Source organism: Dromiciops gliroides, chromosome 1 (genome assembly GCF_019393635.1).
Source record: "Dromiciops gliroides isolate mDroGli1 chromosome 1, mDroGli1.pri, whole genome shotgun sequence".
NCBI classification, from domain to species: domain Eukaryota; kingdom Metazoa; phylum Chordata; class Mammalia; order Microbiotheria; family Microbiotheriidae; genus Dromiciops; species Dromiciops gliroides.
In genome coordinates, this window is record NC_057861.1 from 34,841,583 (window position 1) to 34,861,959 (window position 20,377).

Consider the following 20,377-nt stretch of genomic DNA (forward strand, 5'->3'; position numbering starts at 1 on the left):
GCCCAGAAGTTGGTGTGAATGTGTAAGACACAATCTTAAACATCATTTAGGCATGGAAATGCATTATTAGGAAATATTGACCAATATAGGTCCATTCAAATGTTCAGATCATTAGAACTAGTTTCTTTGTCTGACAACCTTGAGTTTCTTTCTTTTGCTTAAAAAGGGAACAGACTATCTTGAACTGTTAGGATTTCTTCTTAATCATGTGTCAGGAAATCTGATAATTGCTATGGATTAGGAATGGGAATATGGAGAATGGATGAGGACAGTTCATCTGAAAATGCAGAAATGTACAAACTGGAGGTATATCAAATGAGTGTCTGCTGCTGTGTGTAAAACTGTGATGAGAGAGGCAGGCCCGGGCCCTTGGCCTGTCTTTGGGTGAATTCACTGGGTGACCTTGAGCAAGTCATTCTCCCTGTATGGGGCTTACCTGTTGTTTTGACCTCACTTTAGTTCTCAGACGTGTCCTTTCATTTCTCTCATCCAGTGGGTATTCCTTCTAACAGAGATTAAAAAAGAAGAAAAAGCCACTTTAGCGGAACAACTCACATATCAAGTGTGTCTGACATTTACCTTTCATACCCTCAGTTTCCCACCTCTCTGAGGAAGGGAGGAAAGTAGGGGAATCATCTGAACTCTTCTCCTGGACTGACCTTGTTCATTGTAATGATACAACACTCAGTTTCCATATTGCTTTTTCTTTTGACCTTGCTGGAGTTTTAGATACTGTTTCCCTACTTTTGCCTACTTTACTTTCCATCAGTTCTGTGTTTCTTTGAATTCTTCTTAGGTGTGTCACTTATCAAAGTGCAGTAATGATCCACTGCTCTGTCAGCAATGATTTCTCAGGTCCTGTGGTTACATAAAGAAAAACCGAACCACCCCTGCCCTAAAGGAGCTTATACTCTGCGGGGGAAAGCAGCATATAAAGATATAAATATGTGCAAAGCAAATACACTTCAGCTGCAGGGACACTTGTTTGTATCTAGTTTTGTTTTGTTTTGTTGCTATAATCGAGCTCTTTCTTTTTCTCTCTTTGATTTCCTTGGAGTTCTTGCCTGGTGGTGGAATCTCTGTCAAGGGGTATGGACATTTTAGTCATCTTTTTTTCCAGATTATTTTTCTAGGATGGCTGGACCAATTCACAGTTTCCTTAACAGTGTGATAGTATGCCTGTCTTCTTGAAGTGGGACTGAGTCTATCAAGTGAGGGGCTGGACTTAGATGATTTTTAAGGTCCCCTCCAACACTCTTGTTGTCTTCCTGAGACCTTTTGGATGGTTCCTTCTCATTTCCGCCTCTTTGCTCTTCCTAGAATCGCTCCTCTCCTGTTCATTTCTCCAAATATCTGTCCCTCTGGCCTGGCTCAAGATCTGTCTCTTCCATGAAGCCTTCTCCAGTGACTTCAGCACACACTTCACTTGTTCTGATCGAAATCCTGAAGTTGTGATTTTTTTTTTTTACCATTAGGCCTACATTGACTTTTTTGTTTGTTTGTTTGTTTGTTTTTTTAGTGAGGCAATTGGGGTTAAGTGACTTGCCCAGGGTCACACACCTAGTAAGTGTTAAGTGTCTGAGGTCATATTTGAACTCAGGTCCTCCTGAATCCAGGGCCGGTGCTCTATCCACTGCGCCACCTAGCTGCCCCCCTACATTGCCTTTATAAAAAATCTCTCCTTCTTCCCAACCACACATGATACTTTGTAACAGAGTGCTGAGCTCATAGTAGAAGCACACTAACTAGCTATAAAATTAGACTGAATTCATTCAGAGCTGGAGAAAACAATCTTGGCAAGAGGCCCCAAAGAACAAAATGATTTACTTTTGCCCCTTCCCATGGAGCCCATTGGGCTGGTGAGAACCTGAATTTACTATTTCAGTTTCTACATGCCCTCCCATCATATGCAGATACTTGAGTTAAGACATTTGGCAACTTTCCTGATCACTAACATATCCAAGAGCCAAGAGAGGCTGAGGCTTGGGGTTTTTCCACTAAAGGCAACAGCAGCACACTTTATCCTTAAATGATAGTCCATTTTCCTGACTGATGAGAGAGACATATTTTTGGTCCCTTGGGCCCTTTTGTCTAGAACTTATACAGCACAGGAGACATTTGACTTTTTTTTTGGTGAGGCAGTTGGGGTTTAAGTGACTTGCCCAGGGTCACACAGCTAGTAAGTGTCAAGTGTCTGAGGCCGGATTTGAACTCCAGGGCAGGTGCTCTGTCCTCTGCGCCACCTACCTGCCCTTTAAATCCAATTTTTGTTTCGTTTTGGTTTTTTGCTTGTTTTTTTGTTTTTGTTTTGTTTTGTTGTTTTTTGTGAGGGGCAATGGGGGTTAAATGACTTGCCCAGGGTCACACAGCTAGTTAAGTGTCAAGTGTCTGAGGCTGGATTTTGAACTCAGGGCCAGTACTTTATCCACTGCACCACCCGGCTGCCCCCCCTTAAATCCAATTTTGATGGAGAGTGTGGAGGGGGAAACAACACATTTCTAGAGAGAGAAATACAGAAAGAAATTTCCAACTAGAATTGTTAGCAGTCAGACCTGATGGCAAAAGAGAAAGTATTGAAGAATTACCTGGAAATTCATTGATCATGTTTCATTCCTTTGGTGACCCCATGGCCTCTTAGCAGCCTTATTTCTTGGAAGTTCTTTGACATCTCCGCTTTTAAGCCTTCCCTGACCGTACTCTTTGAAATGTTTCTTCCAGGAAGGCTTTCCTTGATTTTATAGGAATTGAGCATCTCACTTTGACAAAACATACTTAGTTTACCTTCTAGTCTCTGAGTCTGAACCCTGAGGAGTGGCCAAGAAGCAAGAATGAACTCTTGTACTGTCTGTGTTTGATTGTAAACTTTCTGAAGCCAAGGCCTCTGCCATGGTTTAGTTCTTCCCCATGTGTTACTGATGCTGAACAGAAGCCCTGTGCAGTGATGAAGACTGGATTCACTTGTAATATTGGAGTAATAGGCTTGGTCAAACTGACTTTGATGTTCTACAGTTTGGTGCTTTCATTTCTGTGAGGAGAAGAGAGCTGGCATGTCAAATAAGGCGCTCCCTTTTCTCCTCCACCTTTCGAATTTCTTCTCTTACTTCAGGGTTCAACTCAAGTGTCACCTCCATGTAGTTGTCCACAGTCCCCCTGATTTCAGTATTAGAAAGATACTTCTAGAGCCATTTATGCCATCTATCCTTTCCCTTCTTCCTGCTCTCTCTTAAGAGTGTTATGTTTAGGGGACAGCTAGGTGGAGCAGTGGATAAAGCACCAGCCCTAGATTCAGGAGGACCTGAGTTCAAATGCAGCCTCAGACACTTGACACTTAACTAGTTGTGTGACCCTGGGCAAGTCACTTAACCCTCATTGCCCCACCAAAAAAAAAAAGTGTTATGTTTATCTCTCTGTCCTATCATCCAGTAGAGAAAGTATGGAGACTCTGAAAATAGAATTGTGTCTCCAGTGTCTAAAACACAGTGCCTGGTACATGGCAGGTGTCTTACTAGTGCTCATGACATTGAGTGGTGCTTAAGTTCTGGACCAGGAGAGTGAGCTTTGGCAGGAGCAGGCATTCTTCCCAATGAAAGGAAAGCAGTTATGTTCGCCTGGTGCCCTGGAGGGCTCGAGGCCTTAGACGGAGGCATGTGGCACGTGGTCAGATACAGAAATCCTTGTCTGAGCAGGGCAAGTGATTGTCTTCAACAGGATGTGCATGTGGTGGGGAGGATTTTGATTGAGAATGTCTTGACACTTTCCCTTCTCTCTTCTCTTGCAGTATACAATTAATGGGAAGAAAGTGGAAGTTGCGGTGAAACACATCATTGCTGGGAAGTCGGTGGAGCAGCGTGGCTCATTCTCCAACCCCGAGTCCTTGGACTTGTACCAGAATATTCCCGAGCTTCAGAATTTCTAAATGTGATTCAGTTGTACATATCCCTGACACCCATTTGTACATAGAACTCTCCTATCTTCAAAAATTATTTAAATACTGAGAATTCTTTCAAAAAAAGAAACTTACACAAAGTGCTTTATAAAACTAGTGGGAGGAAATGATTCCCTCTTTAGCAGTTAAATCGACCTTGCATCCTGCATCTTTGACAGCCTGGAGAATAATCCTGATTTTTAGAGGGAAAGGTAGCTTTGGGGGTGGGGTTATTTATCTGTCTGTATATCTAGTTAAAGAGAGACTTTGTGTGTAGGGCTACACACGCAAACACACAGACACACATAAACTGTATATAGGAGTGCATGTGTATATGTTGTGGCCATGGATGTCCAAGAGGAAGGTGAAGGCCTGGCTAATGTTCTAGGTAAGCCGAAACCCTCTCAAATAGTTCCTTGTCCTGAGGGGTGAATGACCTTGTTCATTCCTCCAGGGGAAGCGGAGCCTCAGGACTTAAAAATGTAGTTTATGTTTTACTCTGGACCTTGGACAGCTCCTTGGGAGGTGCCAGTCTCTCACTGAGCACCAGCAGTTCCTTAGGTCTAGGTGTAGCTCTAGTCCCAGGGCTGTTCACAGCTGATTGCTACAAACTCTCCAACTGAGTGACTGTTAGACTGTGTTATATGTGCCTATGCTAGGATAGAACAGCTCATTGAACCAGATTTGTGAGAAGACTGCACTTTCATATTGACAAATGGATTTGACTATTTCATAGGACTTACCTTTTGAATTGATTTTAATTTTTAGTAGTTAAATTTTTTTTTTGATGTAATTGTGAAGTGTTGGGTTTGTGTGTTTTGGTGATAGACATTTGTACCATTGGGTGATGTTTCCTTTTCTGGAAGTACAAATGGGGACATTTCCCTGTGTAATGTGTTTAGCCTTGGCGTCCTTCTAGCACTGGGGCTGGCCCTGGGTTCTCAGCAAGATGGAGATGCCCAGTAGTGTGGCTGAGCCTGTTGTGCCCTCAGGAAAATACTCCTTCAGTTTCTGATATTATTGTACTTTCTGGATATGTTGATTTCTTTAGTTTCATCTTGAATTTTTGTTATTAGAGCTTCCCATGTTACAACGACATATTGTTGTGGTGAACTCTTTATTTTATCCTAGTATGAATTTTACAAACTCTGGTATTCTTTTTTTGTATTTTTTCAACAAAGCACAATGTTCCAAATGAGTTAATCTTTTAAGTTTTTTTTTCCTTCCAGGTTATACTACAAAGGGGAAAAGTGCTGTTGGGAATATGGTGCAACAAATAAATGGATATATCTATACATTATACATATGTATAAATGTCTGTCATTTTTTAAAAGGATGAATGTGCTAATTTCCACAGACATATTGCCATATTGTCATATTGATACATTTTTATACTGACACCTGCGTCTCCTCACCAGCAAGTTGTGCATTTGTAATCATTTTTCCAATAAGAGTGATTAGTGTTTTGAGCCATTGGGGGGTCTCAGCCAGAATTCTCGTGTCTACCTTCAGATTTACATGGGACATGGGAGTCAGAGTTTGGTCTGTGTTAGGGAACACAGTTTTTCTCTGTGTCACACTCATGATCCAGTAGGCATAGTCTTCTGACCTTTGAGGAAGTCAGGAGCTCTGTAGGTTTATAGCTGTGGTTTTCTAACCAGGCCATTGCAGGAATGGGGAGGACGTCGATTTGTGTGAGTTGTGTTTGAAGTCTTGGTTGTAGGTATCCTTGCAGGTGAGTATTAGGCTCTGATTAACAATCAACACAATGTCACTTTTCATATTCGCACATAGTGTCATGGGTTTAAAACTTGGAAACAGGGGGCAGCTAGATGGCGCAGTGGTTAAAGCACCAGCCCTGAATTCAGGAGTACCTGGGTTCAAATCCGGCCTCAGACACTTGACACTTAACTAGCTGTGTGACCCTGGGCAAGTCACTTAACCCCCATTGCCTACAAAAACCCAAAAAACCCAAAAAACTTGGAAATACTTTAGAGTCCAGCTCCCTCATTGTACAGTTTGGAAAAAACGAGGCGCTGAGGTGAGCTGATTTGCCCATGGTCCCCTAGGTTATGAGTTGCAGAGCCACGAATGGAAGCCCACCCCTCTGTCTCCAAATCCAGTGTCCTTTCCACCTTAGCAGGACACCTTCCAAGGAGCTCTGGGGGAATTAATGTAGGAGAAATACAAGACTCAGTCGCTGTGCTCCAAGACTTCACTTACAGTCTGCTCAGGGAGAACATATACACAGAACAATTTGACAAATAACACAAGGCACTATGTAATTAAATGCCAAGGGGAAAGAGACGGGAGATAGGTATGGTGTAAGTTTTGAGCATGGAGGCTTGCATGTGGACCGTTGAAGTCAGGGAAAGCTTTCATGGAGTAGTGCATACATGGATTTGGAGCCAGGCCTTGAAGGATAGACTGCATTTGGCGAGGTGGAGAGGTGGGGAGAAGACATTCCAGAGGGGGAACAATATGACCAAAGATTTAGAGTTGGAAGTATAACCCTTGTGTTAGAATATCCCTCTTTATACAGAGGGCCTATGTGCACTTGAGGAGGTCTCTGATTTCTCCGGTTTATTATTCCCCCTGGATAATCTGGGAATGCTAGTCTGCCGCTTTCCCTCCTCTAAGAGCAAACACTAGCTCCCCTTACCAAGCACCAGGATCACCAGAATCAAAAGATGCCTAGTTTTGTGTTGAAAAAGTAATGGAATCAGGACTTGCATCTGAGCCCATGAGAGAATGGGGGTAGCCACTGGTTAGCATCCTTCCCCTGTATTATTTTGGTTATGCCTCCAGTGGGGACAGGGAGAGAGGTTGTGGAAGTTTGCTCCCTGGGAATTAATGTTTCAATTATGAAACTTCTGTGTGTAGCATTGCTTGGTTCTGACCACCTCCCCTTCTCCCCTGTCTACAAAATCTGCCATTATAGGCAGTGTTTCACCCCCTTGTGTCTTCCACCTCTACAAGGAATTACACTTTTTACTCTTTTTAAAAAAAATAAATTTTTAAGGGACAGCCAGGTAGTGCAGTGGATAGAATACTAGTCCTGGAATCAGGAGGACCTGAGTTCAAATCCGGACTGAGACACTTGACGCTCACTAGCTGTGTGACCCTGTGCAAATCACTTAACCCCAGTTGCCTCACCAAAATAAATAAACAAATAAATACATTTTTGTTGATGTCTTTTTTTCTGACATCACCAAGATACCCCCCCTTCCAGAGAGCCATCCTATATAATGAGTCAGTCAACAAGTATTCATTAAGTGCCTTCAATGTGCCAATTCCAGTCTCCTTTACTGGATCATCATCTATGTCCCAATTCCTTGGCATGGCTGTAATCTGTAATCTACTGCTTTGTCTTGGGCCCTCTTCTCTCACTATTCTCTCTCTTGATGATCTGATCCGCTTTTGTGGGTTTGACTATTAACTCTGTAAATCCATATGTACGGCCCTAGTCTCTCCTGAACACTTGTCCTGCATCACCAACTGCCTATCGGACATCTCCAGTAGGGCATCCTATCGTCATTTCAAATACAAGACCAAAACAGGACTCATTATCCTTTCCTCCAGACCCTTTCACCTCTTGAGGTACTTCATCATTTTTCTGCTCACTTAGATCTGTAACTTAGGACTCAGCCGTAACTCTTCACTGATTCTACAGTCTCAGTATTTCTCACGTGTATCTCCTTTTCATTCATGTGGCCACCATCCTTGTTCAGCACCTCATCATCTCTTAGCTAGGCCAATAGCACTAGACTCCCAACTTGTCTTCCTGCTTTCATTTTCTCTCTCCAATCCATTTCCCACATAACTGCCACACTGATATTCTTAGAGTGCAAGCTTGACCGTGCCACTCCACTGGTTTGTTTTTGGCAGGGCAATGAGGGTTAAGTGACTTGCCCACGGTCACACAGTGTCAAGTATGAAGCCGAATTTGAACTCAGGTCCTCCCGAATCCAGGGCCGGTGCTTTATCCACTGCAGTGCCACCTAGCTGCCCCTCCACTCCACTGGTTAAGAAGCTCTAGTGATTCCTTCTTGCCTCTAGGCTAAAATATAAACGTTTGTTTGGCTTTTAACACTCTTCATAATCCAGTTTTATTTCACATCACTCCCCCTCACACTTTCATATTCCAGCTATACTGGCTTAATGGCTAGCAGTTCCCCATATGTGACAGTCCATTTTCCATTTCCTTGCTTTTGGACAGGCGGGTCTCCCTAAATCTAGAATGCCCTCCCTCCTCACCTTCATGCTCAAGCTTCTACCAAAGCTCAGGTTAAGTGACCTCTCCTTCCAGAAGCCAATCCTTATTGTCCGTTATACCCTTCTCTCCTGATCTAACTCTGTGTGTGTGTATATATAAATTTTTTTTATTACTTTTTTTTTTGGTGAGGTAATTGGGGTTAAGTGACTTGCCCAGGGTCACACAGTAAGTGTCAAGTGTCTGAGGCTGGATTTGAACTCAGGTCCTCCTGACTCCAGAGCCAGTGCCCTATCCACTGTGCCACCTAGCCTCCCCCCTGTATATATTTTTAATTTACTTCTCTCTGTATACATTATTTTCCCTGGTAGGGTATAAGCCTCTCGAGTCCAGGGAATGTTACATTTTTTTTCTCTTTTAAACAGTCCCTAACACAATGCTTAGCACATAGTAGGTGCTTAATAAATGCTTATTGAAAGCTGAATGAATGTCTCATTTCTTCTGACATGTGCCTCTTGTATGTTTGAGGAAAATGGAGGCAAACAGAGGTCCAGGGTTGCATAGCTAATAAGTTCCTAAAGTTGCGATTTAAACTCCAGTCCTGGCACTGTATCCACTGCACCACCAGCCGTCTCTGCCATATGACTTACGAATCATTGGCAAGGAAATAGAAATGAATCTTAAACAGGTTGACAGACAAGAGGTAATGTGTAGTGGAGAATCTGCTAAACTTGGGAGCTGAGGCCCAGGTTCAAGTTTTAGTTCCAGGATTTACTAGCCATGTGAATTTGAACAAATCATCTGTTCTCTATCATGCTCAGAGTCTCATCTGTCAAAAGGAGGCAATTTATATCCCATGAGCTACCTCAGAAAGTGATTGTGAAGAGAACACTGTAAACTTTAAAGTGCAAAACTTTAAAATGTAAATTATTGTTCTTAATTTCACTGATGGGTCTGTCATTCATATATCTGTCAACCCTTTTAAGATTTCATTTCTATTTCCTTGCCAGTGATTTTTTAGTGAAATGGTGGAGGAGGTTGGTGGTACAGTGAATATAGAAATTTTAATGCAGCTTTGGAGGCACTTACTAGCTCTGTGACCCTGGGAAAATTACTTAACCTCTGTTTTCCTCAGTTTTCCATAACTAAAATGGGGATAATAGTACTCATGCTGTGGGGTTGTGAGGATCAAATGAGAATTTTTTTTAAAGTGAGGCAATTGGGGTTAAGTGACTTGCCCAGGGTCACACAGCTAGTAAGTGTCAAGTGTTCTGATGCCTGATTTGAACTCAGGTCCTCCTGAATCCAGGGCCAGTGCTCTATCCACTGCGCCACCTACCTGCCCCGGGATAATATTTGTAAAAAGTTCTCAGCATAATACCTGGAATGTAGTGGTTGTCATATAAATGCTTCTTTCCTTCTACTCCCTTTCCTTCCCCATGGACCTTTCTGATAAGCTGTTATGACTTCATTAATTCGATGACTTAGGTTTGAAAGCTGGGGAGATGATTAATGTACCCTGTTTGTTCCTCATATTTTAGTAAGAAATGTTTTCTAAATGGATGCATAATACTTGTTTCACCAGGTTCTTGCATGGAGACTATGGATATTGTTACTTTCTCTTTAAGAACCAAATGGAATATTGTGGAAAAGGCAATTTGGCTGACAGTTTGGAGAGTTGTAATTATCACTCTGTGAGGTGTTTTGTCCTGTGGGGTCTGGGGAGTGTGTACAAACTTAATTTTGATCTCTGAGAGAAACTATGGAGAAGAGAGAGAAATAGTGAGGAGAAGCATCTTTTTTAAAACTGGCAGCTGTTATTTTATGAATAAACAGAATTATATGAGGAATAAGTCTGGAGAGATTATTAAAAGTAAGGGCTTGAGAGAACTAAAGATACTTTTTTTTAAACATAGTTGGAGAGAAGCTGGAGAAAAAGAAGGAAGATGCAGAGGCCTTTCTTTTCTTTCTTTCTTTTTTTTTTTTTGGTGAGGCAGTTGGGGTTAAGTGACTTGCCCAGGGTCACACAGCTAGTAAGTGTCAAGTGTCTGAGGCTGGATTTGAACTCAGGTCCTCCTGAATCCAGGGTCGGTGCTCTATCTACTGTGCCACCTACCTGCCCCAACTTTCTTTCTTCAGGTAGTTGTTTTAACTTTTATCTTGCCAAGAGATGAAGAGAATCCTTCTTGAGACATATTATGTGTTACTTTGGATAAGCTGAGTTGTGTGGGGTTGTGTCCTCAGAAATGAAGAGAACTTATCTGCTGTCAAACTGAGGTTTTGAGAAAATTCTGGTTGAAATAATTTTTACAACTAAATATTGTAAATAATTACATGTCTGTTATATTATTAATTTAATTATTAATTCATTATATATGTGGTAACTTTTTTTGGTTGTTTTTTTTTTTTTGGTGAGGCAATTGGGGTTAAGTGACTTGCCCAGGGTCACATAGCTAGTAAGTGTCAAGGGTCTGAGGCCGGATTTGAACTCAGGTACTCCTAAATCCAGGGCCGGTGCTCTATCCACTGCACCACCTAGCTGCTCCTATGCGGTAACTTTTGTATTTGCTTAATCAGAAGAGATTAAGGGAGTTGATATGTAGAGAGCTGTACTATTGAGAAAGAGGAATTGGTGGGGGCTCTGAGCTTAATCAATGAAAGATATTATATACAATTTTATTAATTAATAAGAAATTATCCAAATATAATTCTGGATATGGGAACCAGACAAATATTCTGCTGTGGGGTGACCTACAAGTGAGCATAATTAACTCAGATCTTGTGTTGCCTCATATTACACATCTTTTGCCCTTCTTAACCTTGATAGAAGTGGTTATATGTTACATATACCAGCATTCCAGAGAAATCACAAGAAACTCATGAACAAAATTCATGTATCCTTGCAAAATATATTGAAGGACATAAGTTACAGCCAATTGGGTCTGAGATGAAGAATCAAGAGCAAGATACTTTTCTCCTCGGCTCTCCTAGAGGGAGAATGAGTCTTTATCTTGGCTTGTAGATCAAGTTTCATGCCAACTCTCAGTACCATGTAAGCACTAGCTCAGTGTAGGAGATATAGCCGCACAAAAGGAGGAAGACCCTCCATAGAATCATAGATCTATCTAGAGCTGGAAGGGATTTCAGAGGCCATCGATCTCGACCCCTCATCTTGTAGTTGAGGAATTGGAGGTCCAGAAAGGATGTCTTATAAGGTCATACAGGCGGCAAGCATCGTGTGTGTGTATACGTGTTGTGAGAGTGTGTGTATGAGTGTATATGTGTGTGTGTGTCTCCCTCTCTTGGGGGTGGGTGGTGTGTTGTTGATGTGCCATAAGTTTCCCCAATTCTTGGTCTTGCTTCGATATAGGTCCTCCACAGCACAATCAATATTCATTTTTTATGAGCAGTATGGATTCATGAAAGCTTCCTTACATTGGGAATTAATTCTTGTGAAGTGTCCCTGGCACACTTAGTGTATACATACTTATTAATAAGCGAAGCTGGAATATTTCATTAATGGAAGACAGATGGTTTGGAACAACAGACAGTTGAAGACACACAGAGCAGAGACTTTCCTTGACGTGATTTGGCCCAAGCATAGTAAGAAGTCACTTAGTAAGAGAGATAGAAAATATAGTCACTTCTGGGCATTTTTAGTGTTTGATATGGCCATAAGGTATACCAGCTGGGCTGCTTTTAGTCTGTCCCTAAACCCTTTCCTCCTCTAATTTCCCAGTGTACCCAGTTAGCAAACATCCATGTTCTGAGACTCAGGACTTATTTTCTCAACCCACACATGCATAAGCAGGTTAGGTTCCCTGAGCAAAACTTGTTCCGTCTGAGATTCTAGGGGTATCTCCAGGTGGGAGTGGGGTTCTTGTAATGCTCTCAGCTCGAGGCCCCATTCCAATGTGTTTTCCCCATAGAAACTGCCACTGATAGCATATCCTATATCATTGGTTGACTCAGTAATTAGTACTCCAGTATCACTTTGATCTGAGTTCGAATACAGCCTCAGACACTAGCTGTGTGACCCTGGACAAGTCACTTAACTCCAATGGCCTTAAACATCCGGGGCCATCTCTAATCATCCTGTTGTATATCTTGCCACTGGACCCAGATGGCTCTGGAGGAGAGAGTGAAGTTGGTGACCTTGCACAGCCCTCCCTCACTTCAGTCCAATTCAGTGCAAGTCATGACATCACCCTGATGTCATGGTCCTCTTAGAGAAAGAAAGACCCCCCACCAACACCCTCTCCTATTCTCCAACGTTTATCATAGCTCATCTTACTGCATGTCATTTTTACATCACAACCAGAGGTCTGTCTGAGTCATTCTGAGTCGACTTGTCATTTGGAGACATTTTGGGGTTTATTTGAATGAAAGAAAATGTCTTACTGGGGCCGTGCTTAGGAGAGTGGACAGGAAACAGAACCTCACACTTGAAAGTGGCCTCAGAGGCCATTTAACAGACCTGTGCAGGCCTCCTAAAACATCCTAGACCCAGGTCATACTATCTTTATCTGAAAGACCTCTAAGTGATAGGGAAATGATGAGGTCCTGAGGCAACCCATTCTACTCCAAGATGGTGTTTATTGTTAAGTGGTTTTTGCCTCCATCTATCCAAGTTCCATCTGTCACTCATAGTTCCATCCTCTGGGGCCAAGAAGAATCAGTTTAATCCCCATTCCTCATGACAACTCTTCATATATTTGAAAACAGCTTTTCAGTCTTCTCTTAAGTAATTTCTTCTTCAGGCTAGGCATCCTTAATGGATTCTTTCAACCAATAAGTGGTTATTAAGTACTTCCTATGTGCCAAGCATTGTGCCAAACCCTGGGGATGCAAAGAAACTATGGTTTCAAGTCTTCTTATTTTCCTGGTAGCCTTCCTTTGAATATTGTCCAACTTGTCAGTGTCTTCCTAAAACGATGATGATGATGGAAATAGCACTCTGAATCTGCAAAGCGTTTTACAGATATTATTTCATTTGATTCTCACAACAACCCTGGGAGGTAGGTGGCATTGTTATCCCCATTTTACAAATAAGAAAACAGGCTGAGAAGTGAAATGACTTGCCCAGGGCCATACAGCTAGCAAATGCCTGGGGCAGGATTCAAACCCTGATCTTCCTAACTTCATATCCAGCACTCTATCCGCTACTGTATCACCAATTGCCCTCTAAAATGAGGTGCCCAGAACTGAACACAATGCTCTAGATGTGACCCGATGAGGGTAGTGTTCAATAAGATGATCACCTTTTGTGTTGAGACAGCTAGGTGGTGCAGTGGATAGAGCACTGGCCCTGGAGTCAGGAGAACCTGAGTTCAAATCTCTCCCCAGACACTAGCTGTGTGACCCTGGACAAGTCACTTAATCCCAGTTGCCTAAAACATCTGGGGCCATCTCTACTTGTTCAGATATATATATCTTGCCACTGGACCCAGATGTCTTTGGAGGAGAGAGTGAGGTTGATGACCTTGCACAGCCCTGCCTCACTTAAATCCAATTGGATGCAAGTAATGGTCCTCTTTGAGAACAAAGGACAAACAAGAACAACAATGCCTCTTGTGTGGTGGACACAAAATTTCTTTCTTAATGCAGTCTAACATCAAATTAGCTTTTTCATTGGCTATGTTGCACTATTTACTCATATTGAGTTTGTGAAAAAAAAATACCCAGGTGCTTTTTTCCCAATTCAATAAGCACATGTTAAATGCTTATTGTGTGTCAGTCACTATCTTGGGTATTTGGGACAACAGAAAGCCCAAAACAAAATAATCCTTGGCCTCAGGGAGTTTATATTCCGCTGGATCAAATAAACAGAAAGAGAAATATAAGATACATACAAAATAAAAACAAAATGATTTGGAGGACTAAGGGAGAGCCCTAACAATTAGGAGAATCAGGAAAAGGCCGGAGGTGGCATTTGAAGAGACCAAGTTGAAGATGTACATTTCAGACATCGGTGTCTGTGCAAAAGATGAGATGTCACGTAAGAGGAACATCAAATAGGCTGATTTTGGCTGGAACACAGAATATACGCATGAGAGAGTAGTGTGAATTTGGTCTAGAAAGGGATTGGAGTGGACTGTGAGGGGCTTTCAAAGGCATAGGAAGCTGCTGAAGCTTTCTGAGTAGGGAAGCAATGGCAGACCCACCCTCTAGCAATATTTGACATCTGTGTGTGAAGGATGGGATAGGAAAGGGCAAGACCAAAGGCACAGATTCCAGGTAACCCAGCAATCAGTGAGTGGTTAATAAGCACTATGTTTCTAGCTGCTCAGATGAAGATGAAATCATTGTTCTACTTCAACCCGGAAGAAGTTGACAAGATATGGGAGTGGTCACTGCAGGGGTGGGGAGGGTGTCGTAAGGAAGATGGACTGACTGGCACACTGATAGATTGGTGGAGCTGTGAATTGGTTCAACCATTCTGAAGGAAAGCAACTGGGAATTAGGTTAAGAAGGGGAAACTGCCTCTTCTCTGCCTCAGAGATTTTACTGGTAGGCATATATCCTAAGGAGGTCAAAGAAAGAAGGAAAGACCCTGGAAACACCAACATATTTATAGCAGCCCTTTTTGTATTAGCAAATAATTGGAAACAAAGCAGATGCCCATTTATTGGGGAATGGACAATCAAGTTATGGCGCACAAACCTAATGGAATAATACTGTAATATAAGAAACAATGGAGCAGCTAGGTGGCTAGGTAGATGGAGCCCTGGGCCTGGACTCAGGAAGACCTGAGTTCAAATTTGGCCTCAGACGCATACTGTGTAACCCTGAGCAAGTCACTTAACCTCTGTTTGCCTTAATCCACTGGAGAAGGAAATGGCAAACCATTCCAATATATTTGCCAGTGGGGGCAGCTAGATGGCGCAGTGGATAGACCACCAGCCCCAGAGTCAGGAGGACCTGAGTTCAAATCTGGCCTCAGACACTTGACACTTACTAGCTGTGTGACCCTGGGCAAGTTGCTTAACCCTCATTTCCCCTCCCCACCCAGATCCCCCCCCCCCCGTATATTTGCCAAGAAAATCCCAGTGACACTATGGTCCATGGAATCATGAAGAGTTGGACATGACTGAACAACCTAAGAAACAATGAATATGAGGGATGCAGAGAAGCTTGGGAGGACTTATATGTGTTGATGCAAAATGAAGCCACCAGAACCAGGGAAACAACATGCATAATGACTACAACAAAGTAAATGGCAACAACAACAACCACAATCAAAAAATGGAAATGGGATGCTGTAACACTCTGAAGGAAGAGATATGAGAAGGCATCTCCTTCCTTTCTTTACAGAGGTGGAGCATTATGGGTGTGGAATATTGTACATCATGTCACACTTTTTCAATGTGTTAGTTTTGCTAAACTGGTTTTTTTTTCTTTCTCTAATTCTTTGTAGAAAGGATAGCTCTCTGTTAGGGGATAGGAGAAAGGCTATATTGTGAAAAATGAGACTGATAAAAATTTATAGAAAATAACCAAAACTGTACCTGATCATAATGAGCGTACTTGCATTCTCTTTGGTAGACAACATGAAAAAATATGCAAAAGAAACAGCAGATAATTATTGAGAAGAAGCACTAGCGGGTGGGGAGAGGGGAACTGGGAAAGACCTCATGTGACATCTGAGCTGCACTTTGAAATAGACTAGGGATTCTAAGAGACAGAAATGAGGAGAGAAGGCATTCTAGGCATGAGGGACAGCCTGGGCAAAGGCATGGAGATAGGATACCAGGGAAGAAACACTCTGGCTTTCCATCTGTTATCCCTTGTCCTTGCCATGTGACAAGCCCATATCCCTGTCCTTTCTTATGATTCATAGATGATATATTTTGTTTCTTTTATTCTTCAAAGCTCTGAATTGGCCAGATGCTGAAGCCCCCCCCCCCATGTCTCTCTTTCTCTGTCTCTCACACACACACATACCATGGAACTTTCTATTTCCCTCTGTGTGATAGTCATTTCTAATTCTTGGGAGACTAGTGTATTTACATACAGATTTTGTTGCAATGCAGCAGCCCTGATATTAAAACGGTGCTCCTTTGCTTTCATGTGAAACTTGGAGATATTAAAAGAACTTTGGAATTTTCCAAAGGCAATTCTCTTCCTTCTCCTCTTGTTCAATTATGGGTCCAACTTGTATAGGTTGATCTGTGCTTTTGGAAAATCACTTTGACAGTTTTGTGGAGTATGGATAGGAGTAGAAGAGAGTCTTGAGGAAGGATAAGTAGATCAGAGAATATTATATTAGTCCAGGAGAGAAGAGATGATGTGTGAAGAGTGGAAGGCATGGATTTGAGAGATGTAGTGGAGATCAAATTGACAAGATGTGGCAGCCAGCGGATATAGGGATGATAGAGACAGAGGAGTAGTGTAGGTGATAATTTTGAGGTGTCTAAGATGCTGGGCTAGAAGGTTGGTGTTGCATACCAAAGGGCTTGTGAGTGAATCTATGGTCACACACTTCTCTGTCCAAATCTCCTGGATGAAGGTTCTGGTTTGATTCTCCTTGTATGAGTGATTGAGCTACCTGGCAGGTTTGTAGGTTGTCCACTTTCTGATTGCTCGCCCAAACCCAGGGCTAACCCAGAATCAGAATGCCTATGCTCATTGACGGTATGAGGGTCAGACTTGGTTCCATTAGCAGAGCCTCATTCTGGATGATCAAGCAAATAGGTGCTGAGTGTGCGAGAAAGTTGCATTCTGGGGTTCTACGATTAGGACTCTGAAAGCCTCAATAGCCATTTTGATGGACGGTGGCTTTTTTCTAAGTCATTACTACCTTTCACTCTAAGGAAAGAATTTCTAATAGCATCTTGCTTTTTGCTCACAAAACCTTCAAAACTGTCATAAGCTAATGGGCAAGAGGCTTGTTAGAAGGATATTTAAAATCCATTACTAGCTAAACGTTGCCTCTTTTGTCATGGTTTATCATGTCGGAGCTCCTGGCCACTGCTATAGTAAATGGATTATCTCATATTTTCATTAGCGTTTCTGAGAGACGGCTTCCAAGGGTGAGAAACAGTTGTTAGTCAATTCATTATCCTTGATAGCAATTTTCAAACTTGTTCATCTCATAACTCCCTCATTCTCTTCCACTCCCTCCCAGATAAAACCACCCACAAACATCCTCAAAGATGAGTTGGGTCTATAACATGGAGAAGAGATTGTGATGGTTTCTGACATGTTTATTGGGAATTTCATTAAAGAGTGGAGTGGGAAGGGGAGCCTACCAGTCCCCGGATGTTGCTCTGCATTTTGTACTCCCAAGAGAGATGAGGGCATAGTTCTGCTATCTCTCTTAGAGCAGCGTGATGCTGTTGGCACATGCCTGGGCTGAGCTGGGCAGGTTCAGCCATGTAGATTGAGGGCTAAGAAGGGACCTCAGAAGCCATCTGGTCTAACCCCCTCATTTTACAGATGAGGAAACTGAGGTGTGGAGAGGTTAACTGACTTTTCCCAGAGCCATATGTATAGTTCAAGGCAGAGGTGCCATTCAATTCCAAGTCTTCCCACTCTGATCCAATATTCTCTTTCCTCTGTGTCTTACTGTCTTCTCATTTCGTTTCTCACAGCATCTCACATCTACAAGGGACCTCTGAGGCCAGGTAGTCCAACCTGCATTTTAATGAGAATCGATTTCCTTGCAACAAACACAAGTGGCTATCTACCCTCTGCTTAAAGACTTCCAAGGTGGAGAGGGGGACCCCACTACCATCAGAGGCAGCCAATCCATACTACTTTCTATAGAGCTAATTAGGAGATTTTTCCTTATGACAAGCCTAACGTTTGCTTTGCAAATTCGATCCACTATCCCTAGTTCTGCCACTTAATATTTCTTCATCAAGCTAAATTTCCCCTGTTCCTTGAAATGGTCTTCACATGGTATCAACATGAAACCCTTTACCATCCCAGTTGAACAATCAGTGAATAAGCATTTATTAGGTGCCTACTATGGGGCAGCCTAGGTGGCACCATTGTGCATAGAGTGCCAGGCTTGGAGTTAGGAAAACTCACCTTCATGAGTTCAAATCTGGCCTCAGACACTTACAGGTTGTGTGACCGCGGACAAGTCACTTAACCCTATTTGCCTCAGTTTCCTCCTCTGTAAAATGAGAGAAGAAAATGATGAACCACTCCATTATCTGCCAAGAAAACCCCTAAATGGGGTCACAAAGAGTCAGACATACCTGAAAACAACTGAACAAGAAGAACACGTGCCAAGTACTGTGTTAAACACCAGGGATACAAAAAAAAGGGGCAAAAGACAATTCTTGCCCTCGAGGAGCGCACAATCTAATAGGGGAGACAAAATGCAAACAACAGTATACAAAAAACTATATATAGGATAAATAGTAAAGAATCAACACAGGGAAGGAACTCGAATTAAGAGGGATCAGGAAGAGCAGCTAGGTAGCACAGTGTATAAAGCACTGTACCTGGATTCAGGAGGACCTGAGTTCAAATCCAGCCTTAGACACTTGACACTTACTAGCTGTGTGACCCTGGGCAAGTCACTTAACCCCCGTTGACCCTCAAAAAAAAAAAGAGGGCTTGGAAAAGGGTTGCCGCAGAAGGTAGGGTTTTAGCTGGGACTTGAAGAAAGCAGGGAAGCCAAGTAGGAGGAGATGGGGAAGAGACCTCTGGACATTTTCCAAATTTTCAACGTCCTTCCTCAAATATGACACCCGAAAGCTTTTCAGAACATTAGGAATAGACCAGGCTCTAATTAGTCTCCTTTCAAGAGGGAGCTAATTATAGCCTGACCTGGGGTTAGAGGAATTGTTGGCTTTCCCCACAAAACCAAACTCTTCTCTAAGAGTGATGTCTCCAGTCAGCCCCCCCCACCCCGTTCCTGCCTCCCGCCAAGTGTGACAGGATTTTTTTTCATGTTCTGATTGGTTTTATATAATTTTGCCTTAGAATATAGTCTTATAGGCTGTCAAATTGAGAAAGGGCCTTGAAGATCATTTAGTGATGTCATTTCATGAGAGAGAGGAGTGATTAGAGGCTCCAAGTGGCTTACCCAAAGTTATGTAAACCTGTGAGTGGCAGAATCAAGATGTGAGCCTATGAATTCTGGCTCCCAGGTGGGCGCTCCATTCTCTGTCCTCCACAGCTTCACACCGTGCTGGGAGAGAGCTGGATCTTGGCTTGGCTCCCTCTCCCTTCTCCACCCTATTTCAGCCCATCCTCTATGAAGAGGAGAAGTAAGCTACCTTTCCCAGCAAACCTTGGGTGCTTTGGTACCCACCCAGCCTTTGGAGTCCAGAATGTTTGAACCAACAGTGGAGTTCTTACTCACTTAACTTTATATGTCTGGGGCCCAGTCTTGGTATGGATGGTTCTGGACTGGATGTGGGAGATGGATGGGAAAAAGGAAAAACAAGTATATTTTTCTTGTATCAGGTCAAAACCAAATTGGCTGGGACTCTTTTAACCCCCTTCAGTCAGTGGGATGTAAGGGATGATATGTTTTGGATGGGATGAAAACTTTGCTGTTCTCTCCTGCTGCCTCTTTTTCCTGGATGTGGATCATTCATTTGGCAAACATTTGTAAAATACCTATGATGTGCAAGAAAAAAATGAAATTATTCCTATTCTTAAGGAGTTTATATTCTTTCGGGATGTGGGTAGAGCTGAGACAGGTACACAGATGGGGGGGGGAAATGGCTTAACAAATTAAACTAGAACATAATGGAATCCTACTATGCTATAAGAAATGATGAATGTGATGAATTCAGAGAAGCATAGGAAGATCAACATGAACTGATTCAGAGTAAAGTAAACAGAGCCAAGAAAACAACACACACTGAGACGACTATCATTCAATCTGTAAACATTTGTTAAGTGCCAACTGTGTGCCAGGCACTATGCTAAGTAAGTGCTAGGGATACAAAAAGAGGCAAGACAATCTCTGCCCTCAAGGAGCTTATAGTCTAATGCAGGAGACAACATACAAACAAAAAGTAAGTTATATACAGAACAAAAGTAAGTAAATATATACAAAGAATGTTATATACAGAATAAAAGGGAAATCACTAAAAGAAGGAAGTTACTGGAATTGAGAAAGGCTGTGTGACAATTAAAAATATAAGAGGTAGTTTCTGGATAATTTAATCATTTTATTAATAAGGCCAGTGGGTTATCAGTAAAATGAGGTCTATGGATATCTCTCTCAGACCAAAGACCCTCTAATGGCAGAGGGATCACAGATTATA

General features: G+C 42.3%; 1 protein-coding gene across 1 annotated transcript in view; it reads left to right on the forward strand.

Annotated features, from left to right (window-relative positions):
• The window catches only part of AACS (acetoacetyl-CoA synthetase), an 85,316-nt gene extending 80,089 nt beyond the window's left edge, over positions 1 to 5,227 (forward strand). Inside the window, exon 18 of the mRNA XM_044004179.1 lies at positions 3,779 to 5,227. Within this exon, the coding sequence (XP_043860114.1) occupies positions 3,779 to 3,916 (138 nt within the window). The 3' untranslated portion in view covers positions 3,917 to 5,227. The remainder of the gene's footprint in view (positions 1 to 3,778) is intronic.
• Positions 5,228 to 20,377: the final 15,150 nt, after the last annotated feature.